The sequence below is a fragment of the Catharus ustulatus genome, chromosome 29, assembly GCF_009819885.2.
Source record: "Catharus ustulatus isolate bCatUst1 chromosome 29, bCatUst1.pri.v2, whole genome shotgun sequence".
In the NCBI taxonomy this organism is placed as follows: domain Eukaryota; kingdom Metazoa; phylum Chordata; class Aves; order Passeriformes; family Turdidae; genus Catharus; species Catharus ustulatus.
This window is the reverse complement of record NC_046249.1, coordinates 6497625-6525419: the sequence shown is the minus strand read 5'-3', so window position 1 is coordinate 6525419 and position 27795 is coordinate 6497625. Positions and strand designations below refer to the sequence as shown.

Sequence of the window (27795 nt, the reverse complement as noted above, 5' to 3'; positions counted from 1 at the left end):
AATTCTGTATGTGAGAACTTGTCTCAACACTTTTCATGCAGTATCAGGATCTCCAAGACTTGTCTGCACAGCTGCTTTCTAACCAGTCCCTCTTCAGTCCTTGTGACACACAGGTTCTCTCACCCCAGGTACAGAATTTTGCATTTGCTGACCATCAGGTAGTTTTTCTCAGCTTGTTTCTCCAACCTGCTGAGATCCTGCTGAACAGCCCCTGCCTTCCAATATACTGACCATTTCCCCTTCCCACAGTGTACTAGTATCCACAGACTTAACAAGATTTATTCCACCTTGCCAGGTTGTTTGTGCATATGTTGAACAGTCCTAAGAAATGCCTTCAGCGACTGACACTTGTCAGACTTCCAACCACTGGCTGCTACCCTCAAAGCTCACTGCTTCAGCTAATTTTTCACCCAAACAGTACATCTCTCCATTTTGGCTGTGACAACAATACTTCAGACCATACAAAGATCTTGCCTAAAGCCAAAATCAACAAGTACAACTCTCTGCAAAGCAAATAATCTCATAGGATAAAAAACCCCATCAGGCCAGTTTCTGTTTTATCTACACTGGTTGTTCTCAATCCCTTTAAGGTGCCTCATATCCTAGGACTCCTTGACCACAAAGAGGGAAGAAGGAGTTGAGCCATTTCTACTTCCCTGGAACCTCTTTCTTGCCATTTGTGGAAGTGTGTTCTATGCTTTCTTCTTCCCCAATAATTGGGATCCATCACAGTACCAGACCTCTCTGAGGACAGGTAGTGGCCTCACACTAGCACCCCCCAGCTCCCCATCCTGAGTTCATTTTCTTCTCAGTACAACATTGTATTTTGGATCCAGGATGAAAATAATCTTAATCACACACTGATGTTTTGGTTGTGGTTCTGTTGTGCTCACCCCAAGTCAAGGACTTCTCAGTGCCAGCAAGGAGCTGCACAAAAAGTTGGGGGAGAGCACAAGCAGAACAGCTGACCTGAACTGGTCAGAAGGATATTCCACACCACAAAATGTCCCGCCCAGTGTGTAAACTTGGGGAGCTGCTGGTGAGGGGCTGATTGTTGCTGGGAGACAGGCTGGATGCAGATCAGTGGTTGCTGAGCACCTATACTGGGCATCACTTCTTTCCTTTGTGTTTTGTTTATCTGTCCCTCTCTCCTTTTCATTACAATTATTGTTAAACTTTACTCTGTTTCAACACTTAAATAACTGTTCTTATCTCAATCCACTAGCTTTACTTTCTTTTTTCCTGATTCTTCTCCATATCCCACCTGAGTGGAGGGAGTGAACAAGTGGTGTCATAGTACTTAGTTGCCAGCTGGGGTTAAACCATGACTCTCCCTCTGCACCCACAGATACATCCTGTCTGGTCCCATGGACCTGCATATGTTGAACTGCCTAAAACAGGCCTTAAAAAAATTTATTATAATAATTCATTCCCTCAAACTTCCCCTAAAATAAGGGACTTGGCAGACCTGACGGCAGACCTCTTCAGTAGAAACAAGACAAAGGCATTGACTACCTCCATTTTTTTCATTCTTTTCACCACTAGGCTTCCTTCAACATTTTGCAGAAGGCGTACAATTTTCCTTCGTTTTACGTTTGCAACCAATACCAGTGAGGCCTTGCTTACAGCTTTTCACTCCTGATCATTTCCAACTCCAGACAAATTTACGCTTTCCCAGTTCTCCCACACATGCAGGCAATCCTTCTGTATACTTCTCAGGTGTCTTGAAAGCTCGGGTGGCTTTCATGAGTTATACGCACACTTTCTGGATTTAAGGAGATCTCACTCCATATGTGCTGGCTGGCCTCCTGCCACAATTACAGTAATTTCACAACTATAAGGCGCACCTTTTTGACTAAATTTTTTCCCTGAACCCGGAAGTGCGCCTTATAGTCCGGTGCGCCTTATTGGATGGACAAAGTTGCGAAGTTTGCCAAACCGGAAGTGCGAGCCGCAGTGGGGGGGCGGTGCCTCGGGAGCACCGAGTCACGAGGGGGGGCGGGAGCGGGCGGCCACAGCCGGCAGGAGCCAAGAGGGGAGGGAGGCAGCCAACGCCAGTCCTGGCCTGGGCGGAACAAGGAGCTGGGTTGGCGCCACCACGGGCGCTGGGGGAACGAGAAGCCGGGTGGCACCGGCCCTGGCGAGGGGGAAACGAGAACCCGGGTGGTCCTGGCCCGGGCGCGTAGGGAACAAGAAGTGCGAGCCCGCAACAGCCCTGAGCAGAGCCCGCCCGGCGGTGGCATCGGAGCAGCGGCGGCGAAGCCCCTGCGGTCGCCAAAAGGCGGCGCCGGCCGAGCTGCTGCGGACGCCATAAAGTGGCGGCGGCGAAGCCCCAGTGGTCGCCGAATTGCGGCGCCGCCGGAGCCCCCGCGGCCGCCGAATGGCGGCGCCGCCGGAGCCCCCGCGGCCGCCGAATGGCGGCGCCGCCGGAGCCCCCGCGGCCGCTGAGAAGCGGCGCCGGCTGAGTCCCCGTGGCCGCCGAATGGCGGCGCTGGCCGAGTCCTCGCAGCCGCCAAATGGCGGCGCCGCCGGAGCCCCCGCGGCCGCTGAATGGCGGCGCTGCCGGAGCCCCCGCGGCCGCCGAATCGCAGTACCGCCGGAGCCCCCGCGGTCGCCGAGAATCCGCGCCGCCGGAGCCCCAGCGGCCGCCCAATCGCGGCGCAGGCTGAGCCCCCGCGGCCGCCCAATCGCGGTGCAGGTTGAGCCCCCGCGGCCGCCCAATCGCGGTGCAGGCTGAGCCCCCGCGTCCGCCCAATCGCGGTGCAGGCTGAGCCCCCGCGTCCGCCCAATCGCGGCGCCGCCGGAGCCCCTGTGGCTGCCAAGAAGCGGAGGCGGCTGAGTCCCTTGCGGCCGCCGAATCGCGGCGCCGCCGGAGCCCCCGCGGCCGCCGAATCGCGGCGCCGGCCGAGCCCCCGCGGCCGCCGAGAAGCGGTGGCGGCCGAGCCCCCGCGGCCGCCGAGAAGCGGTGGCGGGGAAGCCCCTTGCGGCCACTGAGAAGTGGTGCCGCCGAAGCCTCTTGTGGCCGCCGAGAAGCGGCGCCGCCGGAGCCCCCGTGGCTGCCAAATTGCGGCGCCGGTCGAGCCCCCGCGGCCGCCGAATCGCGGCGCCGGCCGAGCCCCCGCGGCCGCCGAATCGCGGCGCAGGCCGAGCCCTCGCGGCCGCCGAGAAGCAGCAGCGGCTGAGCCCCCGCGGCCGCCGAATCGCGGCGCCGGCTGAGCCCCCGCGGCTGCCGAATCGCGGCGCCAGCCGAGCCCCCGCGGCCGCCGAATCGCGGCGCAGGCTGAGCCCTCGCGGCCGCCGAGAAGCAGCAGCGGCCGAGCCCCCACGGCCGCCGAGAAGCGGCGGCGGGGAAATCCCTTGCGGCCGCTGAGAAGTGACGCCGCCGGAGCCTCTGCGGCTGCCGAGGAGCGGCAGCGGGGAAGCCCCCGCAGCTGCCGAAAAGTGGCGACAAGTGACACAGCCCCGGGGAAGCGGAGAGAAGCAGCGCGGCCGCGGGGAACAACGGGAAGCGTCGCCGCCGCCGGCTGCAGGGAAGCCGGGACGCAGCGCGGTCGCGCGGTGGAAGCCGGGTGCTGTGAGCCGTGCCAGCCGGCGCCGGGGGCGGGTGGGAGTGCCCGGGCACGCTGCACAGGGAGGGCGCCTGGGGCTGCATTTAAAGGCTACACCGATCTTTGAAAAATGTTTACAAATTGAGCACCTGCCAGCAATTCGTTACTTTGTTGCGCGCCGCGCGGCTCCTCGCTGCAAAAAAAAAAGTGTGCCTTATAGACCAGTGCGCCTTATCTGATCTACAAAGTTGCGAAATGTGCCGACTCCTGGGGGGTGCGCCTTATAGTCCGGTGCGCCTTATGGTCGTGAAATTACTGTACACAATTTCATGCACTTTGGGATAAATTATTTATTCTCTAAGGTGGTTGTCCATGGAGGTAAATAGCTCTCATGAGCTCTACTGTCGTTCAGAATGCTATCAACCAGATCAATGAACAATCTGAAGCCTTTTCTCCTGAAGTCTGGATCTTTATTCTTCTACTTATTACCTCCCTCAGGATCTCAAACTCCATCTCATTGATGCTGCAATGACAGCTACTCTCAACCTTTGCATTTCTAGCAAGTTCTTAGCTGTGAATGCCAGGTACAGCTAAACACCTCCCATGTCAACTTACCCAGCATATGCAAATACTCCTATCAACTTATTTCTAAAATCTCCAGGAGTATTCTTGAGAATTTCTACCAGGACACGTTGCCATTTTATCAGGTGTCCAAGTACTAAAGGTCTCCTTTAGAAACAAGGCCTGTAATTGTGAAGCTTCTAGTTCTTCAAGGCTGTTACTTTCTCTACTTGATCAGTCCAAGTCTGGTGAAGGTTCACTTTAAGATCCGAGGGGAAGCCAGCAAGAGGGAGATTAATCTATAAAGTTTTGACCAATTCAGTGCCTTCCCAAAACAAAGCCTCTGCATTCAGACAGCTTCTTTTAGCACAGAGGGATCTGTGGGAATTGCAAGTACAGAGCTCTCAGGGCCTTGGGCATACAGGCTCAGAGATAAGAAATGGATACAAGGTTTGGCCTAAGACCTTGGAGAAGGCTTGGAGAATTAGAATATTGAAAGTGAAGCAGACATAAAACAAGAATGTAAGTTTACAATTTAAGTAGAAATACTTTTTAAGCAAACCGATTATATAAGTATTATGTAAGCAAAGCAATATGTTAAGTAAGAGTGTAAAAATTTTTGAAGTTTAGCAACAGAATCTGCTATAAAGTCAGTTAGAAGCTTCAGATGTATCAATGTAGGTTTGTGAAGTGTTATATGATTGGTTAAAAAATGACACATTGTGGCAAAGCCACAAAAAGTAAAACAATTAATGGTGTAAAAAGATGTTAAAGTTTCATAGAAGTATGTGATTGGCTAAAAGACTAACATGAGACACTAAGAATTAGACAGCTTCTGATATTATGGCATTAAACGTAACACCTTTAATGTCTAACCCTTCTATGAGTCTGATCCCATGAGGCAATAAGCAATCCTTTAAAAAGTCTCTCAGTTGCCCCGTCTATTGTGATTTTGATCTCCCAACAGGAACCCATTCCAGTCTTTCCTGCTTTATTTCTTAAAAAGCCTCTAGGTATCTATTGCAGTACTCCAGTTGCCCAAGTGAACCTCCTACTGTATACATGATCCCAATGAGGTTACAGAACCACCACTGAACACAGATTACAAATCCTTCTGTTAGTGTCTCATGCAGGGTTTTGCTGCCTCCATGTGCAGCCATGGCACTTTCTGCACATTATCACATAGGTCAAAAAAAAGCAGTAGGAAAATAACACTAGATTAGGTCCAAGATTCACAAATCCCATTTTCTGTTTAAAGGGACAACCTAGCTGTATCATTTGCCTTCAGATTCTAATTCTGGCATTTCAAAGACATTGTTTTTCTGCTTGCAATTACAAGTGGGCCAGTATTGATCACCGGGAGTAGTCGTTCACCACTGAATGATACATAGGGTAAAGGAGTATTATGTTGGACACAAGGAAAAATCATTAGCCTAGGACTTCCTTAACATGTCCTCTTCCTTCTGGATAACGACCAGCATCTCCCCACTACTAGAAAGGCTGAGGGTTGTCAAGATTCTTTGCACACCTGATGACTTTCGGCCACCAGACTCTCCTACCAGCTGAAGAAAGTTTGATCAAAGGCTGCAGACTGTACCCATCTGAGAACATTTGAGCTTAGGGCTCCTATAGTTTCCTAGGGATTTTCAAGACAAGAGACCAGATAGGTAGAAATTGCCACAGAGTTGCTCAGGGTATGACAATCACCAACCAGACTGGGAACATTCCCACTCTGCCTTGTATAAGCACAAGACAAACACATTAAGAAAAATCTTTTCTGACAATAAAATAAGACCATTAAAATAAACAATAAAATAAGACTCACATCTGCTCTAACAAAGGCAGTCCATGCTCATGTAATACTGCAAATAACATATACAGTCTCACAAGGAAGCTCTTTCTCTGTGGTGCATCAAATCTATGTCATACATCTGCACATACAATTACCCATATGAAACAATTCCAGAAGTAATCTTTCACTCTCACCAAGCCATCTAATATTCTGAAGAGACCCAGAAATTCACACAACTACTGCATGAACTCAAATGACTTCTAGCTGTTCTAGAAAGTTTCAGGGAGACAAAATTGACTACAAATGCTAAAACAATAGAGTATCTCACCACAACCCTTGGTAAAATTGCCAATGTTCAGTTATGAAGCTTTATACCATTTATACCGAGCTTCCAGAAATCCATAGCAACCAGATTTAAGAGATTTAACCCACAGCTGGGTTACAAGCACGTCCCACAGTTTTCATACTGGAAGATGCATTCAATTTACTTATCAATACTTACTTGTGGCAGCAGCTTTTCACTAAACCTTAAAAAGCCATTCACACTCTGTTTCTGCTTGCATCTTCAGGATTAAGACTTGAATTTCAAGTGAACTGTTCCATACTCTTATCTTATCAACACTATTTCTAGGCTCAATATGGCAACGAAAAGCAAACAACTGCCTAATGAAGCTACCAAAAAACCCAACCACACTTAAAATCCCCAAACCTACTCTTCATACTATCAGTCAAGACCTTCAGACACCAATGGTTTAGCTCAGGACCTGCAGGGAAGGAAAGGACTGGACACTACCAAGAACTGGAATTAAGTATTTCATTACCTTTCTTTCATTACCTTTCTATGATAGCCAATAAATAACTTCCGATGCACTTAGTCTTTTGCTCTAGGTCAAACTTTTCAGCCTCTCATTACCTGCACTGTCCACTTCCTGTAGGGAATTCTTGTGCTGCTACTAGCTTTTTACTCTGTTCAGAGAATATTTGCATCTGTCACCTTGAGTCTCCTTGCCCAACTCACCTTGTCTTCAGAGTCTGAGCTTTTCAGTGTTGCATCACTTGGTGATTCTGATGTGACTACAGAATCTGGAGGGATATTTACACCATTGGTACCACTGCTGAGAACTGCAACACAGAAATAAAAAATACACAAACTCTCTACATATTTTGACGGTCATAGAAGTTCTTATGCAAATTGCATGCTGTTTTCTTGTTTAAGTGCATTAAACATTGCAATGTAAACTAAAACGTTCCCACAGTATTTTCAAGAGACATGAGGAATCTAATCTACTCCAATCTAATACTGTTCACAGCCAGCAGGGCTTGTCTTCAGACTGATCTACCTGTTAATACACTGAATTCCCACTGAAAATTTTTACCCCAATACTAAGTTTTCTGCAGAGTCCAATCTGTGTCAGTAGTCACGTCAAGAAATCAAGCGAAAAATGTTTGGTTCTTTGCCAGATTCTGCATTAACTGAAGTTACTCCTGTTTCTGTACAACTAAACTTCCACAGAATGAATGGCATCAGGTTGGGGAAATATGGAGTTTAGGAGACAGGGACACTTTAAACAGCTTTTTGCATTAACTTCCACATTTTAGTCATGTCTATTTCCATCAGCTATATCAAATTCCATAATTCTGTAACACAATAAACATTATACGAATGACTAAACTTATGAATTAAATTTCTGTGTTCAGAATTAAAATTGAACTTCAAAGTCACAACTCCAAAATGGTCCCCAAGCACAGAGGCACCTCTCACTGATTTAGGTACTTGACTGTTCATCAATTACCAGTAGTAGCTTATTACACCATGGTCTATACTGTCATTTGAGATCAATTTCTATACCACACTCTGAAGTCTTTTATTCCAAAAGTCAAGCATGGACTACACCAAAGTTAGAGGCCTGGCAACATCAGACAGTCATCCTACCCAAGACCTGAAGGTTCCACTACTTTATCCTTCATGCAATACAGATACACTTACCATTTAAGATGTTTCTTTTCTGAAAGGAGAAAACTAGAAAAATCAAGGTGGGTGTACAGTAAAACTAAACCATCACATTAAATTAATTCAATTTTATTTTTTTCTCTTTCCACTGTATTTAGAATGCAAAAGCATTATTTACCCATCTGTGAGAAAGCTTTTGGCTGTGGTGCCTGTAACACTGCTGGACGGAGCACACTTCGCTGCTGTTCCTTCGGTTTCTGGCTAGGGAGACCTGCAAGTGCAAAGTTTTTTCAAGAAGTAGAAAGCTTTAAAGTTGGAAAAATCAGCTTCATCAAATCTTCTCTAACTGCTTCCAAAAAAACACACAATGAAAAACAGACACCAGAAAAGCTTCTAATCACATTTTTTCGCATCCCTCCTTACTCAGCCTCACAAGTTAGCTAGCCCCAAATAGAAAGACTACTTCCTAGCCTAAAAAGACACTTCAAAATATATTGTCTATCTTATCCAGGAAAGCACGGAATGAAAGTTTACTACTGACCCAGAAATAAAAGCGCCAATATGTAAGTGAAATGAACAACACACCAGTATCCTATTTATACACTGATATTTTATTCAACTACACATTTCCAAGTCTTTTCTCCTTCAAATAAAGTAATTTCCAGATATTAATAAAACATTTTTTATCCATACAATCATATTGGTACTGTAATGGTTGTGTTGTGCCATTTAACAACTTTTTGGCTTTTTGAATTAACCCGGCCTCTTTGGCTGTTATAGTAAGATGCACAGCACTACAACTCTAATTCTCCTATGATTCAAAAAGCTAAATGACCTTAAACAAATAAAAAATCAATCATTGTAACATAAACTCTAGAAGGTTATGGCAAGCCCAGAAGGTTCCGTTTTCTTCACTGAAAAAAATCAAGATGAACTCTTGATCCAATAAAATACTGCAAAAGAACTCACTCATAGCAATTAGGTCCATTTCAGGTTACCCATATTGAAAGGGAATGACATCAGATTATAAAGCTGTCCTAAATTGAAAAGAACTTGTGGTGTTCATAAACTCAAAACAGATTGTTCCTTCCTTAAATTTATCACTCTTCCTGCAAGTGAAATGAAGTTTCCATAGTTACGCAATAACAGCTTTCCTTACCTAAATACTTTTGGGGTTTTTTTCTTTTTCCCCCTCAAGTTCCTAAAAAGCTGCAATACTAATATCTTTCTGATAATGGCTGGGTCTACATCAGCAAACAGGAAACTCAGTCATAGCCAGCCTGTAGTGCAGACTAGGCATGATCAAGGACCGGCCACCCACATTGCTGCCAAAAGCCAGGGAGAGCAGAGGTGGGCACTCTCTGACACTTCCAACTGCTCTGGCCTGGGCGCAGACTGAACACTCCGCAATGGTTGGAACTTGCTCAAGGCACTCCTGGAACACGCTTTTTCTTACAGTTTGCTACCAAAGGAATCTAATTCACTGTCTGTAGGATTATTTCAAGCACAAACAGAAGCTTGCTAAGCAACAACAGCTGGGAGATGCACTTCAGACACGCACAGCTGATTCAATGCAAAACAGAGACACATCCACCTGCATTACACAGTAGATATGGGCACAACCACCCTAGAGAAGACAAGATTTTTTTTCTGCAGACACATAGGTATTGCCACCTTCTACTCTACTAACTAAATAAAATGCTTGAGCTGGTTTCTTTGTACTGTTGCAGTAAACAGTGAACTCACCTGCACTAGGTGCCTGACCATGGATAAGTATTGGTGGCTTCAGCCGGAATCCACTGCTCTTTTCCTCTGGAAGCGAAATACAAAATTACAAGGACAAAGCTGTAACACCACAAGTTCTATAAATATGGAAAGTTATTAGATTTCCAAAGAATAGACTTCTTCTGAAAGAAACCTGAACTTCCAGTGATCATCACACCAAATATATATCACAGACAAACACATGGTGTCACCAGGAAAAAGTTCAAATTTGTTTTAAGAAACAGGAAAAAGACTTTTCACCAGAGAAATAGGGCTCCTTCTGTGAAGGACTTAAGATAGATAAAGGTTTTAAGTGAGAATCAAACTAAAGAAAGAAACAAAATTATGACTGAACATGACGGCTGCTAACAAGTACCTACCTAACTGCTAATTATCATAAATTAAGTTAAACTGAAATGCTTAATGTTAGTTTCTTGTAATATGAAGCTTTTACCCATGCTTTTGCAGTATGAAGATAAAAGAAATTCCTTTGTTCACACTCACTGCAGTTATGGTTTTTAAATTAAGTACCAAAATCTAAAAAAAAAAAAAATAAATCTACAGCTATTAAAAACCAAGCTCCTAAGAACTTGCAATGAATAATTATACTTTTTTTCTTTTAGGGGCTTAATATCTGTACTAAGAATAACACAACTCAGCATCTTAGAGCCTCACTGTGCTTGGTTATAAGCATACGATACTGATGTGCACTACAGCAATACCAACACAACCAAACCAGAACTAACAAAATCAGCAGTTCTGTCAACACAGGGCTCACAGGTCATAGCTGAACACAATCATGACCATACCTTATGGTTGTTTTGCTTTCCAACATAAAAGAACCATTTTCCAAAGTAGATAATTGAGAATTTCCCATAGGTTTTATTGTGAGGCTAGCAAGAAAAGGTCAGACTACAGTATTCCACCATCACTCCCAACTCATTTAACAATTTTGGTATTATTTTAATTACCTCCAGCAAGGGTAAAGTCGAACAAAGTAAGCAAGAGAACAGCTCTAAGATGAGAACCATCATCACTTCCATTCTCACAGATACGGTCTTACTTCTGAAGTATCAGAGTACTTTGGATCACAACAAATTAACAGTTCAAGAAAAAAAGTAGAAAAATGAGGAAGCTGACCTGGTTCTGAATCAGAATTGCCCGTAGAGGGTTCACAGAAGCTTGATGGCATAAAAACATTGTTCTTTGTTACTGCAGTCATGGAAAAAGAAAAAAAAATAGGGAAGTTGTGCGTGTTGTTCTTTACTATAGACCTGTTCCCATACTTCAAACTCAATTTTGGCTTTATTTTTTCTAAACTAAAACAGTATTATAGACAAAGTAGCAAACAAGCCATCGTCCATAAAATCCTCTCAGTGTCTCCTGAAACAGGAAAAAAACAAGTTTGTTTTTTCTGAATTCTGTATGAATACAGGATTCCCAATCTGAATTGTATCTGAACTAGGAATTAGAAATGGTGTTAGAATATATAACAGCATCTCAAAAGACCCCTGCAGAGAGCAGAAAGGTGTGTAATGCCTGCTAGAGAGCAGGAGTGAACATCTGGGCTCTGATGGACCAAACTGTCTGCACCAAGAGGCAACTTAGGCGCAAACTACCCTGCAAAGACAAAACTACAGAAACAGAGGACAGCACATCAGAGTACTATAACATGTCACCTCAGCAGCATAATTGTCAACAAAAGAGAAAAAATAGGCAAAGGACAGCATTTCTTTTCCACCCTTTGCTGGGACCTAAAGAAGCAAGCAATAGGGAGTTTGGTTGATGCCCTCTCCGGCAGTTCTAGTACTTCTGTTGTTATATGAAAATCACAATTCATTTTAGGAAATAGGACAATAAGAGAAGGAGACAGATTTCTCCAATAGACCATTTTGCATGAAGAAGCATAACAGTATTTATTGGCTCTTTTAGTTTTTATAAGGCTGTAGAAAAAGCTTATGCTGAAAAGAGAAATGAAGTTAATCTCTGAACACCACTGTACTAAGAAGTGGCATTTGCCTTTTAGAATTAAGTCTTAAGTATTTTTCATATTTCCTTTAATTCCATATTGTCTCTTTTTATTATTGTCTGTCTTAAGTTTAAACATGACACCGTTCTCATGTAAGTAGAATTTCCCTATTCTTGAGAGAAACAAGAAAAAAAAGAAGGTGGGAAAGCAGAAGATTTTCTGGAAACCAAAGCCACTGAATAATGTAAATAATATTCAAAGAGGTCTTTATGGAAGTTGCAATTCAAATCAAAGTTGTCACTGGCAACACACATCAGAAGAGAACAAAGGAGTCAGGGAATAAATCACCACATCCTCTCAAAATACACTAGCTAAGCAGAGGGTTGAGAAAGGATACTGACTCCTGGAACATCCAGTATTTGACCATGAAAAAGTTACAGTAATTTCACGACCATAAGGCGCACCGGACTATAAGGCGCACCCCCTGGGAGCCTGCACATTTCGCAACTTTGTAGATCAGATAAGGAGCACCAGACTATAAGGTGCACTTTTGTTTTGCAGTGAGGAGCCACACGGCGCGCAACAAAATAACGAATTAGTAACAGAATTGCGCCATCGTGGGTTTACTGGCATGTGCTGAAATTGGAAACATTTTAACAGATTGGTGTAGCCTTTAAATGCAGCCACAGGCTCCCTCCTCCTGCGCGGGCAGGGCCTGGCACTCCTGCACGCCGCTGACGCCAGCTGGCGTGGCTCGGGACTGCCCGTGGTTCGGGGCGGTTGGGGACTGCCTACAGCTGCCGGGCGGGAGCCGGGAAAGAGCTGGGAGAGAGTCGACAGAGAGCGGGGACACAGCCAGGACAGAGTGGGGAGGGAGCGGAGGCAGGCAGCCCGCAGACAGTGGGGACACAGCCGGGAAAGAGTGGGCAGAAAGCAGAGGCAGACAGCAGGGACACAGCCAGGACAGAGCGGGCAGAAAGCAGAGGCAGACAGCGGGGACACAGCCGGGACAGAGCGGGCAGAAAGCAGAGGCAGACAGCGGGGACACAGCCCCAACAGAGCAGGCAGAAAGCAGAGGCAGACGCCCGCAGACAGCGGGGACACAGCTGGGAGCTCTAGCCGGGGGGAGGGAACCGGACTGCCCGTGGGGAGGGACTGCTCGCTGGCGGCTGGGATCTGGCGTGGTCCATGTCGAACTCACTCTCACTGTTAGCAACCACCCTCAGTAATGCCTTCACCCACAGGTAGGCAAGAAGCTTTTCTCTGATTCGTTTATTGTGGTCAGAAACACGGGTCCTGGCTTCCCCCTGGGATTGTTTGGGCATGGAGATTTAGACAAATCCCGCATTTCTGACCACAATAAACCAATCAGAGAAAAGCTTCTGGCCTGCACGGGGGGTGAAGGCGTTACTGAGGGTGAGTGTTACCGGCGAGCGTGAGTTCGGCATAGCTCCACAGAGGAGACTAGCTTACGATGTACATTTTAAATTAAAAGTAATCAACCATGCAAAACAACATGGAAACAGAGATGCAGCTAGGGAATTTTTTTTGGGAGTTCTTTTCCCTTCACTCTACTCAAACCTGGGACGACAGCCCTGGTGGTGCTATCTGGCTTCGCTACTCCTGCGGCTGCAAGGCCTGAGGGGACCAGGTCCCTTGGTGTAATGAAACGCCCTTTGTTATGTAATCCTGGTAATTAGGTGCTTACAGACACTGAGTGCTATACTCAGCACGTCTTCTGTTGAGTAAACGAAAAGCAGTTCCTAGGAGACTGCAGAGACAGACCAATACCAGAGGACACGCTGAGAAGGGCAACCACACCAGATCCCAGCCGAGGGCGAGCAGCCCTGATCCAAGGCAATCCTGAACCAGCCGCAGTCTGGGTCCCTCCCTGCGGCTGCTGGTCCCGGCCATGTCCCGGCTCCCCACCTCGGCTGCAGTTCCCAGGGGGTCTTGGCTCCCGCGCAGCAGCCGCGCCTCCTGCCGGTCCCAGCTCTCTCCCCGCGCGGCGGCCGCACCTCCCGCGGGTCCTGGCTCGGCTCGCAGGTCGCACTTCCGGGATGGCAAATGTAACAACTTTGTCCATCAGATAATGCGCACCGGACTATAAGGCGCACTTCCGGGTTCAAGGGAAAATTTTAGTCAAAAGGGTGCACCTTATAATCGTGAAATTACTGTAATTGTTTTCCTCCACTTTATAACAGATGTTAGCAGATATTCTAATCTTATAAAACAAAGATTGTGGAATGGAAGAGAGATTATGGGAAACCTGGGTATACATATACTGTTATTCTAAAAGAAAACTTACAAAACCCTGTATTCATTACTTTTGTGCAACCCTTTACTAAGAGTGGTTGGCAGACAGCAGCAATACTGGTCACTCAGTTCACAGGATGGCATCTGGAGACCCACTGATCTGCACACCAGAAAACTGGGATCTGAAAGAGAAGGGCTTCTTCCCCTAACACTGGTGCATGAATTTAGAATGCTGTGCCCATAAAGTATCATCAACTACATTTTGGATTTCATAGTAACTTATTTCTTTAAAATTAAAATCAAACAACTAGGTTTTCACCTTTTAGTCACGTCTCCAGAATATGCTGCATATGAGAGGAATTTCTTTTTACTGTTCTCTCCTTCAAGGTTTTTAATCTCCTTTATTTCAACTTAAGATGGTAGAAATAAAGTAACAGTCTCAAAATCTGCCTCAAACACTGACATACCTTAACTAAAATAACCACTGACCAAAACTAAAACCTTAGTATCATCTACGAGGAGAGATAGCACAAATCAAAACTGTTAGAGTAAGTGAACAAATATCAAACATGACCATTCCCATGCAAGTGAGCTGCATGAATTTACCCCAGTGACTTCACTGCCTTGATTGTGCACACACACACAGGCTGTGGTCATTCTCTCTTGTGTGTGTCAGGTGTTTAAGAAATGCACTGAATCATCCCCATTTTAAAAAGAATGGGAGAAGACAAAAGGACTAAAACGTGAGTGGAGACTCGAAAAATTTCACTGGCAGCAGAGTGACTAAGAAAAAGGTAGCACGTATAAAATTCTGGAAAGAAGCAACTTAATCACAAGAGATCAGGAAGGTTTCTGGTTAATTCTGCAATTTAACAGCACAAGAGTAAAAGGTAAAACCACAAATACACATAAACTTTTTAAAAAGCATTTTTGAAAACTATCACCAGATTTGCTAACATGAGTACATGTTTGCTGTGGTCTTAACTCAAAGCACAGCAGACAGTAATAAGACTGCTTACATGACTGGAAAAAGAATGTCTACAAAGGAAAACCATTCCTCATATATAATACTGAAGCAACATTTACCTGACTGAGAGGGAGGGAACTGAGTCAAAGATGAAGTTCTCTCACGTTTTACAGGTGGACAGTAGCTTCCATCCTCCCGATCAGATTCTGTATTTAAAAAACATTATTAGAGAAAATGTAAAACATCCCAGCAAAGAGACACACTCATGGCTTTTGATTTTACAATAAAATCTCTTACCATCTCCATCTTCTGGACTTGTTCCATCTGCAGATCTCTGAAATCAGATTACACTGATCAAAAAAAGATCACATACTGAACATTTCAGTCTTTTCCATTTGATCCAAATGTTTTAAACATCAGCTAGCAGTTTTTTGGTTTTTGTACTGTCAATCATACAGACTCAATGCAATAATCTTCTGTTACTTTCATGTAGCATAGAGTTTCACTCAGATACTATCAAATACAATTAATTCAAAATAGTTCATTTACAAGTAAGATTCCTGGAAGTTCATATCCCAAGCACTAACATCTTTAGGGACAGTGTAACAATTACTACAGTTATATTTTCTATATACTGAAAATTTGAAAAGGATAGTTTTCAAAATAAGTTTCATTTTTAAAATACAAAGTTTCAAGCTCAACATAAATACACCCACTATTTGGGAGCTCACTCCAAAGCGCTTTACCTAGTTACTCTAACATTAGCTCCTTCAACAAAATTATAGCGTTGAAGGAATGTCTTTCAAAGCATGCTCTATAAACCAATACAACAGTATTTTTATTGGAATTAACAACAGATATAGCCCCTTAACATCTTCCACAGTACCAGGAACAAAACAGGAGGCATCAAATATCACAGATATTCAAAAAGTCTTTGAACAAAGGTTTTGCGTATTTTCTGAGAACTTCTATGGCTCTTTCCTCCTATTTCTCTGCCAGTTCTCTTCAACTTCCCTTGCTCCTTTAAAAAATAACCCCATGACAGACTCCTTTCACTGTGGAAGATGATCAGGGCTACATCAGCACCTTCATCTCATTACAAAACATCTTCAAATCATCAAATTGCTTAGGTTAGCAAGAACCTTTAAGATCACCAAGTCTAAGAGATCCCTCAGAACTGCCATGCTCAATGCTAAAACATGTCTGCAAGCGTCACATCCACAAGTCTTGCAAATCTCTGCAGAGATGATGGCTCCACCACTGCCAGAGGCAACTGGTTCCAGGGCTGCACAAACCTTTTGTGGAACATGCTTTTCATAATACCCAATCTAAATGTTCTGGAGGTGCAACTTGAGGCCATTTCCTCTTGTCCTGTACCTTGTTATCTGGAAGAACAGATCAACCCCCACCTTGGCTACACCATCTTTTCAGATAGCTCTGACATATTGGACCATCTACCTAGTCTAACACCACCCTTTCATCCCACTCCTGCCCCAGCAAAGACACCTTCCCTTCACTCAGTCTCCTTCAGAGACTGGCTGATAAATGAAGGAACCGCAGCTCATTCCCAGAGACCACTGACGCCCCAGAACTCTTTCCCTACCATGATTCGGCCTACTTGGGCACTGTGAGCAGGCAGACACACAGAAGGACTGCTCGCATCTGCACAGGACTGACATCTGAGGCATACCTTGGGTGTAAGAATACCAGAGAGTACAAAACTTTCTATTTAGCACCACATACATTTAGAACCCAGATAATACTGTACTATCAGTATGCCACTAAATGCTAATAAAAACCCACTAATGCTGCACTTTGCCTATTAAATTACCTTTAAGGGTTTTTGTGTTTTGTTTTATGCTCACAGAAAAGCACAGCTACTTCACTAGCACCCTAATTGAGTACTTTGGAAACCTTTGGCATGGGGAATAAAAAGCTACTGACAATTCTGGAACACAACTCCCTGCATTCACACACACCTATCAGCCCAGCCATGTTAATTCTGCATTTGATGATCCATGGCTCTTCCCACATAATTAGTCAGGTAGTCCATGGTACTACCGGAAGGTGGTCTTATTACTCACTGCCCTTGCCAATATACAATACTTTCCCAAAAGATGAGGCTAAAATGGAAAACCATGATATCATGTATTTCAGCAACCAGCATATGAACTCAGAAAAGATTCCATGTTGCACATAAAGTGTTGTCACACATATAAGCAATTTGTTTCCACTTTTATCAAAAATCCTAAAAGCAAAACGAAAATACAGTAATTTCACGATTATAAGCCACACCTCCGGGTGTTGGCAACCTTTAGGTCTTTGTCCATGTATAAGCCGCAGCTGATTATAAACTACACTGTCGTTCGCAGGGAGGACTCGTGTGCAACGAAGTTGCCAATTAGTAACAGAATCGCAGGGTTTACTGGCTCAGCTACGGGCCGGGTGGGCTCGGCCCGCTCGGGGCTGCTGATGGGGCCAGGTGGCTCAGCTCGGCGCTGCTGCTCGGTGGGGCCGCTCGCTTGCCCCGGCCCCGCACTACCCTGCGGTGGCAGGCAGGGACGGAGCCCCCTCCCGCCCGCTCCCACGGTGGGAGGTGGGCACGGAGCCCCCGTCTGCTCCTACGGTGGGAGGTGGGCACGGAGCCCCCGCCCGCTCCCCCAGGCCGCAGGGTCAGTAGGAGGGAGCTCCCCGCCTCCCCTCCCATGCTGCCGGCACGGAGCCCGCCTCCACCCGCCATGCAGAGTAACCAATTTGTAACAATCACACAATCCCAGGTTTTACTGGCAGGTGCTCGGCTCAGCACCCTGGCTGGCACTTCCAGGTTGGGAAATTTCAGAACTTTTTTCATATATGAGCCACTCCTGAGTATAAGTCACATTTCCGGAGTGGGATCAAAATTTTAGTCAAAATGGTTGCGGCTTAGAGTTGTGAAATTACTGTACTTGGTAAAAAAATTGCATGAGTGGAACTGCAGATCTCTATATGCAAAATCCTTAAAAATAAACAAGTGATTTCCACCTGAATGTCAAAAACTTATGTTATTAATATATGCTTCATCCTCAGTGCTCAAGTAACGCATTCAAAGAAGTCAAATCTACATAGCACAAGCTTCAAATCATCTTATTGTAATTTCATAACTGACAAGCACAATTAATGGACCATCACATGTTTAGTGGGCAACAGGCATCAACATCCAAAACCAACCCTGTACCCTACTGAAGGCAAAGCAGATCAGAGAATCTGCTCCATGTTATCTCCATGCCTCCCTAGCCCAAGAGTTTTGGGAGATTTAAGCTACGTACCTTTGGACAAATAGATGCCAGATAGATTCCATGGCGGTGGGGGTACACAGATCTACTGTATTAGCATAAGCTTCACTTTTCTATGAAGCCACGGATACCGTAAGTCACTACTGCAGCCAGAATTGCATACCAGTGCTGTTTCTACCCAGAGGAAGCTGGGTAGACTAGACAAAAATCAGGGGTATATATGTATGACAAGCCTGACACACTGAAAAAACAGCAAATTATATTTAGTGACAATGAACTGCAGTCCAGAATCTTCATTTTGGGTTTCTCTTCTCAACCTACTCAGTCTGAACTTTACAGCAACACCTGCTTCACACAAGTACTCCAAACAATGGAAACAAAAAGCAGGACCATCTCATCCGGAAGAAACCACCAAGCTGATTAAATTTATTTCCATTCAGTTGTTTGGTAGAATTTTCTCATTTAAGAGCAGAAGTCACTTTTCACATATTCCTTCTGTCCCCAGCTTCCAGAAATCCAGCTGGAGAACAGTTACATTTATGCATAAATAGAGGCTCATACAATTATGACACATTTACAGATAAGGATATTAGCTTCATAAAGGCTACCAACTGCTTCTTAGAAGTCTAAGTCACAGTAATTAACTAAATTAACAAACATTAATTCCTCACACAATTTTAACATCAAGCTAAGAGAAGAACTTCAAAACTTCAACAAATTTGTCAGTTTCTGCTTATTCACACTAGTGAGCAGAAACAGGGACAGAAAGGGAGAATTTGGGTAAGGCAGAAAAGGTCTGCGTAATTCAGAAAAAAGCTCTAGGAGTATACTTCTAGTGTTTATCTTTGAAAATGCATTTTAAGATGCAAAAAGTCATGTATAAAGGACTTAAGAGCACAGTAATGCACGTCTTCAGTCCAGAGACTCTGAACATACACAGACATTATTGAACTGCCATGATTTTAAAAGCTGTTCCAGAACCTCTTGATCAGCAGTCCTGCTGGGACAGCCACATGCTGTGGGATGCTGGTGTGGGTCAGCAAAAAGTTAGGACATAACCATCAGCTCTGCAAGGAGCTGTACCTATGGCCACACTAAATTCATGTAATATCAAAAATATCTGCCAGTGTGTGTACAAACTAGTAAATAAGAAATATGTAGTGCCTCTTCTGTCTTAACTCATCCATCTTCCCAGGCCCTAGGAAGACAGAATGAAAACTGCCACTCCAACAAACCAGTACAAATACTCTTAAAATGCATGAACATTGACTAGATTTCAAGGTAAGGGATGGTTTTACTGTAAGACACTGGGACAATTTGACGAGTACTTGCTAGTGCATACCAGTTACATGTCCATACTGAGCACTACACAATTTGGTACATTTAATTGAATGGAGTCAAGAAGAATGCTGAAATAGCTGTTATGTACAGCCACTACTTTCTGCATATGATCCCCAACAGCATTTGTGGGTTTTAAATTTCTTTCAGAACTGGGTTAACTGGGATAAGATTTTCTGCTCTCTAAGAACAAAACTAAGATAACCACTTGCTGCTGTGTTCCTGAAAGCCTGGTTAATACCATTCTCTTGGACAGTTCCAGTACATTGCAATTTCAAATGACAGAAAACTGAGATAAAAACCTGTGATTATGTTTGATAGGAAACGTGTAATAATGTCTTCACAAACCAATTCGGTGGGTGAGTGAATGCGTGTTAACATCTTTTTAATGGGTCTTAGTGTCTCCTCTAACTTCAAACAGCTGGTCTGTTACTGAGCCCAGACAGCCTGAGTCCTGGAACAGGTAAGAGGGGGACTCTGCACAAGCCTGAACTTCTGAACTCTGGGGTAAAATACCAAGTTCAAGGGGGACTAGGTGGTTCGGGAAGGCTGTACTTTCCTGGTACCTTAGCCAATGGGGAAAGGAAGAGGGCAACGTGTGGCCGGGAGTTTAGGATAAAAAGAGACTGCACCCTCTGAAACCTTGAGAGAGATAACCCAGTGGGAACATGTGGCCGAGTGGACTCTCTCCCTTTATTCAAATAAAGTTGCAGGACTTGCCTGTCTCCTTTATGGACACTGGCTCTTCAGAGCATGATTTTCCACATGTTTATCAGCTATATTTTAAAATATTAACCTCTGAAAAAGGCAATCTTCAGAAAAAAACCTGAAAGATTTCTGCAGGTAATCAAGCAACAGTTTGAACATTGAGAGGTCCTTAACCTACAGCTATTAGCACCTTGTCATGACAATCCATTCAGTACTGGGTTTACTTGAAATGGCCAATTCTTGGACAAAAAACCCCAAACCAATCACTGCAACAAAAGGGCGCAGGTAATTAGGTGAAGCAGCCTTAAAGATCTAGCAAAGAGCACATGCCTAGAGTGTAACGCCAGAATGAACAGTGACACTCACCTGCACCAAGAAAACATGGTCCACCAACCAGAAAGATTAGGAACACTTAAGAGTTGCTCTGAAAGACTGTATGGTAGCAGTCATTTAGTCATCCAATCTTTCAGGAGAGATTTTGCTACATCACCAGTAGAAAAATCAAGTTATGAGCACTGACAGCTTTTCCACAAGATACTGATTTCCTTCCCACTCCAAACACCCAAATTTAAAACTATGATGCTTGGTACTTTTAATCTGTTAAATACCTTAGAGACTGACATGACATATCCAGTGGAAGCAGTATTAGCAGCTCACTTTGTCAAGCTGCAGCATTACGGCCCATAGAGGGAACAAAGAGTTCTCTAACTGCTTGAAGCAAAACCCTCGAATATAGACCTGCCTTATTAGAAGGGCTCTTACCCTTAGCAAACACGCAGTTTACACCTCAAATTTTAAAATACTTGAGGTGTCTTCTACAGTTATGCTACTAAAGAGACTCACAAATTTAACTCCTTCTAATTGGAACAAGGGTTTAGAGAGGACTAACACTTGAGATCAAAGAACCAGACAGACTGATTTGCACTACCTACAGTTAACAGTAACAGATTCCACCTAATGGATGGGACTTTTTCCTCTAATCCCCTCAGCAGCACAAGTACTTGGTAGGTTGACACTTACCCCTGCCAGTTCTTGTTGAATAGGAGCAAGCTGGGTTTCAGAAGCAGGACTCAGGGTAGCACTGACTGAGGCCACAGCAGGAACAGGGTGCTCAGAGTCGCACTCACCAGCTGGTTCTGTGTGACCCAGACCATGGTAGGGGGGCTCAACCTCTCCCTGGGGGTCCTCGCCTGAATCCGACAAAGCTTTTTGCTCTGCAGGGGACTGTGAGCAGAAAAGACAACGTCCCTTCAATGCAAGGCTGCAACATGAGAGATCGGTGGTCCTAGTGAGAGGATCCATTTTTAAATTTCACTGTTTTCAGAGTATGCCAGAAAAAGCTGCTTGTTGCTGAGACATCAATTAAAAGACACAGAAACTCTGTAACAGAACCTGCTGACAGAATTAGTTCACCTCTCTGCGAAAAACCTCAGCAGGAACAAATTAACTCTTTTGAAAGTTACTGAAATCATCTGCGTCCCCAGCGAAGAGGATTTTGGCAGCTACAGACTTGTTGGAATTTAACCATTCTCCTCTTACAAGTACTAAAGGACAGCTGATAGGTTTTACCTGCAGATTCAGATATAAAAATTAGACAATTACTCTAAATAAGCGTCCTTCACTGCGTCTTCAGCACACTTTTGAGGGAGGTGAGGTTGGTTATAAAATTGTCACAGAAATTTATTAACATTCACACAAGACACAGGATTGTTTCATATTCACATGACAGTGAGTTATCTGAAAAGCAACACCAATGCCTTTTTTTATAAATTAGCAAGTTTCAATCTATTTCAAGATGACAAGATAACTAGTGTACCCTAATGAGATTTGGTATTTGCTCAACTTCTGCCACAAACTTTGCATTCCTTCACTTGATTTAATGCTGCACATCCCTGCTTTTACAACAAAAGTTAGCATTATCATATTCTGCACACATTAAAAGAATGAAAAAAGGGGAAAAGGCTTTGAGAACAAAAAACTGTATTGTGATTAAGGACTTAGTTATAGTCCATGGATAACATGCAAGCCAAGGATGTGCTCCCACTTGCAATCTGTGGGCTGAGCTTCCCTGCATCTTACGGTGAAGTATCCGAAGAATTAAGCAATAAGGAAAAGATGGCACTTGAAAGCACACAGCCCTGGCTTGCTACCAGATAAAACTTGGTAGAACAAAGAGACTAACCATGCTCATCATTGCCCAGGTGCCTGCAAGAAAGTAAGCAAAAGCCTCAAAAAAACCCAGTAGCATTTAACATCTTAAGAGCCAAGTTTTTCAAGTAACACTTGTCCTGTCATGGTAACAAAAGCCAGCAATACATGAAATTTTATCATGCAAGAAATCACTACAATTAAGGCTCAAAATAGTCAAAATATATTTATGGGGATAATACCAGAGATGTCAGGTAAAAGTTCAGAATGCCAGGTTTTTGTAGTGTCAAAGTTATCTAACATTTTAATATTTAGTTGTTAATAACAGACCCAAACACTAACTTAAAACCCCACAGAACGAGAAGAGGTAAAGAAACTTATTTTTCACCTAACATTTAATAAAATTTAGTGGTCTAACAACCTATGCTTACCTTTTCCTCTGAGGAGAGCAGCCGGAAAAGGTTACCTGGAACTGGCCATAGCACTCAAAATATATGCAAAAAACATAAGAGCCCTACCAAAAATTTACACTGACTTTTAGGTACAGTTCAGAAAATTGCTAATAATGAAGACGAGGCAAGAACATTCAATACACACCTGTGCTAAGCATTTAAAATTGGAAATGAAAAAATACTTTGCAAGTACAGTAATTTCACAACTATAAGGTGCACCCTTTTGACTAAAATTTTGGTCCGAACACAGAAGTGCGTCTTATGGTCCAGTGCGCCTTATATAATGTACAAAGTTGCAAAATTTGCCAACCCGGAAGTGTGAGCCGTGAGCCGAGCCGCGAGGGCGGGCGGTGCCACGGGAGCGCTGAGCCGCAAGGCGGGGGTGGGAGCGGGCGGCTGCGGCCAGCAGGAGCCGCGCAGGGTGGGCAGGACCGGGCAGCCCCCGGCCAGCAGGAGCCGTGCGGGGTGGGCGGGACCGGGCAGCTCCACGCTGCCCCGAGGCGTCCCGGTGGGGGAGCAGCGGGGCCCATCCGGGCCCGGCAGGGCCGATCCAAGTCCACCCGGCCCTGGCGGGGGAAAAGCGGGGCTGATCCGAGCCCGCCCGGCCCCGGCGGGGAAAAAGCGGGGCCGACCCGAGCCCGCCCGGCCCCAAGGCACCCCGAGCCACCCGCGGTTCTGAGCCGCCCCGAGGCGTGGTGGCCCTGAGCCACCCTGAGCTGCAGCAACCCCGAGGTGTGAGCCATGGCTGCCCCGAGCCGCAGTAGCCCTGAGCCCCGCCTCGCCAGCCAGGGGTGGACGGGAGTGTCGGGTCCCGCTATGGGGAGTGCGCTTGGGGCTGCGTTTAAAGTCTACGCCAATCTGTGAAAAGTGTTTACAAATTGAGCACCTGCCAGTAAACACCACAATCACGGGATTCTGTTACCAATTCATTACTTTGTCGCACGCGGCACAGATCTTCATGGCAAAAAAAAAAAAGTGTGCCTTATAGTCCGGTGTGCCTTATATAATGTACAAAGTTGCGAAATTTGCTGACTCCTGGAGGTGCGCCTTATAATCTGGTGCACCTTCTGGTCGTGAAATTACTGTAATTCATATGACACAATTTAGAGTATCATAAAGTAAGCTAAATAAATCTCCAACAGATTTTAATAGCTCTTGTAATACTTGAAATATTTGGTGTAAAGCATTTCAAAAAGTGGAAATCTCATTTCTATCCTAAGCAAGAGTGAAATATCTGCTTCAAGACCCATAAAAGAAACAAACAAAATTATTGCAAATCACCACTTCTGTTAAGAAAAATCTGTATCCTAGATAAGAATTTTATGGACAATGCATAAATACAGTAATTTCACGACCATAAGGCGCACCGGACTATAAGGTGCACCCCCCGGGAGTCGGCAAAATTCGCAACTTTGTACATCAGATAAGGCACACTGGACTATAAGGCGCACTATTTTTTTGCAGCGAGGCTCCGCCCCCAGCTCCCTCCGCACGGTTGCTGGCCGAGGCTCTGCCTCAAGCTGGCAGCCATTGGCCCCAGGGCCCGCCTGTACCCGGCAGGGGCGGTGCCGCGGGCCCCCAGGCCCGCCTGTATCCGGCGGGGCCGGGGCATGCCTGCCACCCCTCCGTGCTGCCTCTCTGGGGCCGGGCTATGACCGCCGCCCCTCCGTGCTGTCTCCACGGGACCAGGGGCTGCCTCTAGAGGGGCCGTGCTGCCTGCATGGGGCCGGGGGGTGCCTGTGTAGGGGCTGTGCTGCCTGCACGGGGCCGGGGGGTGCCTGTGTAGGGGCGGCTTTGCCTCCATGGGGCCTGGGGGTGCCTGTGTAGGGGCCGTGCCGCCTGCACGGGGCCGGAGCGTGCCTGTGTAGGGGCGGCTTTGCCTCCATGGGGCCTGGGGGTGCCTGTGTAGGGGCCATGCCGCCTGCACGGGGCCAGGGGGTGCCTGTGTAGGGGCCATGCCGCCTGCACGGGGCCAGGGGGTGCCTGTGTAGGGGCCATGCCGCCTGCACGGGGCCGGGGGGTGCCTGTGTAGGGGCCATGCTGCCTGCACGGGGCCGGGGGGTGCCTGTGTAGGGGCCATGCCGCCTGCACGGGGTCAGGGCGTGCCTCTGGAGGGCTGGCTCTGCCTCCACAGGGCCTGGGCGTGCCTCTGGAGGGCCGGCTCCGCCTCCACAGGGCCGGAGCGTGCCCGCCGCTGCTTCGCCCCGCCTCCACCTGGCAGCCATGGCCCTGCTGGCTCCCCCCGTGGCTCGCAGCTGTCACTTCCGGGTAGGCAAATTTTTTGAACTTTGTCCATCAGATAAGGTGCACCGGACTATAAGGTGTACTTCCGGGTTCTGGGGAAAATTTTAGTCAAAAGGGTGCGCCTTATAATCATGAAATTACTGTACATAAAAATACATAAAATACTAGAAAAAATATAATAATTGAAACTACTGTAAGTTTCAGAATTTTGTGAATAGTATGTGGCTTAAGTCATGGAACACGAGACCAACAAAGGACTCAAGGATTTATCAAACCAGAACTGCTCCAGGCAGAGGTTTGTACAGCTTTTCTCAAAAAAGCATATCCAAAGGAAACTCCAAACTCTTAAAATTAATTTTAATCCTTAGTCATGCATACTATTGACAGTGTTTCCTAGTCTCTTAGCTTCATGAATTCTAATCTAAGCTCTTTCTGGAAGTTCCCTGGAGTTGGTGAACAGTTCACTCTCCTCCTTTTTACAGGAATATTTTGTCTGAGAAATGAATCCCTCTTTGAGCCTCCTCTTCTCTACAGAAAACATTGCTTATAAAATACAGTTCTAGGGAGAACTTGACAGAAAACTGTTCCTGTCTTTTAAACACTATGGCAAAGATCAAGGGAAAAACGAATAATTTTAGGAAGCCACCTACACAAATTCACCTTGCTCAGCCAGATCAAACAAATTCTATTTTATTAAAACTAAAAATAACACACCCAGACTAAATACTTCTGAGTCTATTTGGAGATTTAACTTCTTCTGCATTGCAGAAAATAAGGAGAGACATGAAAGAATATTTAAAAGCTAAGCATCACATGATACTACAGTCACCACATACAGGCAAGGAAATGATATTCTTTTCCAATAAAGACTAGCACAAGCACTCTTGGACCAGCTTTTCCTCCCAATTCTAAGTTGAGCTATTTGCAACTTCTTTCCTCATTCTCCTCACTCTAGCACCTCTATCCAAAAAATTAAAAAGATTACTCTCAGAATACATTTTCACATTTTTTACCTACTTAGAGTCAAGGACAACTCTTGCCTATATGCCTAACAGCCCTTTATCAGGCTCTCTATATTGCTCCAAACATTTTCTTGTGCAACTGTATCTACAAATACCTTCATGGCTGTTCTTTTAAGTACAGCAATATATTCACAATTATGAAGCATTAATTGTAACTCCTTAAGTAAAACTATGGACTTTCAATACAGTTCCACTGGGTATCCTAACAAAACCTCTTGGCAGCCATGCCAACAATGCTGAGACAGACTGAGAAAGGGAATGCTTTGCCTCTCCATACACAAATTACAGTAATTTCACGATTATAAGTCGCACCATTTTGACTAAAATTTTGCTCCCAACCCAGAAATGCAGCTTACACTCAGGAGCGGTTAATATATGAAAAAAGTTCTGAAATTTCCAAACCCAGAAGTGGAAGCCAAGGTGCCAAGTCGAGCACCTGCCAGGAAAACCCGCGATTGTGCGATTGTTACAAATCAGTTATTCTGTTGCGCGGTGGGTGGAGGTGGGCTCTATGCTGGCAGCACAGGGGGTGGGGGAAGGCAGGAGCTCCCTCCTGCCAGCCCCGTGGCCCGGGGGCTCCATGCCTCCCTCATGCTGACACAGTGGGTGGAAGTGGGCTCTATGCCTCCCTCCCCCTCCCACCATGGCTGCGAGTGGGCTCCGTGCCTCCCTCCTCCTCCTGCCACAGGTGCAAGCGGGCTCCGTGCCTCCCTCCCCCTCCCGCTGCAGGTGCCAGCGGGTTCCATGCCTCCCCCTCCTGCTGCTGCTGTGGGTGTATGCGGGCCCCGTGCCTCCCTCCCCCTCCCACCGTGGGTGAAGGCAGGCTCCATGCCTCCCTCCCGCCGGCACTAGGGGCAGCGCTGGGCAAGGGCAAGCGATCCCACGATTCCGTTACTAATTTGTTACATTGTTGCACGTGGGTCCCCCCTGCGAATGAAAATACAGTTTATATTCCAGTGTGACTTATACATGGACAAAGACCTAAACATTGCCGACACCCAGACATGCGGCTTTTAATTGTGAAATTACTGTACTTAATTCCCAATTCTCTCTCTGCCACTATCCTAAACCTGTAAGTTACGGCCACAGCATAAGAACCTTCTGTAGTTATTTGCCAACCCCAACCACCAAAACCCGAGCATTTCCAAATAACACTGCATCAAAGCAGGACTTCAACTAACCCCTACTTTACCTATTTAAAAAAAACCAAAAACCCCAAAAATCCGTATGATTTTGTTCTCCAGGCTACCTGGGAATGCCATCTTCTAATCCCCTACATCACTTTTACAACTCCATACCTAGTTTTAAAACTCCACAGTTAACACCATTATGACAGCTAGAACAATTTAACAACATAGCCTCTTATTCACTCTAGAACCTTCAGGACCCAGTTACTCCTTAAAAATATTTGTACTGCTTCGGTATGGAACATGACCCAAATATCACATGATTTACCTTCTCTCAGAATCAATCTATCTTAAAAGACCACCACTATCAATTCACATACGGAAAGCAGTACACTGATCAAAATTAGTTATACCACAAACTAGAAATAAAGTGCTCTATTCTGTATTCTACCAATACCCCAACACAGCTGGTGGGGGGAAGAGGACAAGGTGCAAGCTCCATCATAAACACTGGTGTTTTCAAGTACGAAGTTTTTTTTAAATCTGAGTGGAGAATCTATCTTTTCCTATACTTGTGACTAGGGAGGTCATAACGATCCTGTATGATGATGATCAGTAATTACCAGATTACCACAGTTCAGACTTGCAGAATAAATGACACTACTTTAAAAACATT

At 45.3% G+C, this 27795-nt stretch overlaps 1 protein-coding gene across 2 annotated transcripts in view; it reads right to left on the bottom strand.

Moving 5' to 3' along the window:
• RANBP3 (RAN binding protein 3) overlaps positions 1 to 27795 on the bottom strand; it is a 64638-nt gene that overhangs the window by 17904 nt on the left and 18939 nt on the right. The window contains exons 3-9 of one of the 2 annotated variants that reach the window (XM_033081961.2): positions 21147 to 21350; positions 15106 to 15142; positions 14928 to 15014; positions 10757 to 10828; positions 9599 to 9664; positions 8031 to 8123; positions 6920 to 7023 (exon numbers count right to left, since the gene is read on the bottom strand). In XM_033081961.2, coding sequence (XP_032937852.1) covers positions 6920 to 7023; positions 8031 to 8123; positions 9599 to 9664; positions 10757 to 10828; positions 14928 to 15014; positions 15106 to 15142; positions 21147 to 21350 — 663 coding nt within the window. The remainder of the gene's footprint in view (positions 1 to 6919; positions 7024 to 8030; positions 8124 to 9598; positions 9665 to 10756; positions 10829 to 14927; positions 15015 to 15105; positions 15143 to 21146; positions 21351 to 27795) is intronic. The other variant, XM_033081962.2, reaches the window with a different exon arrangement.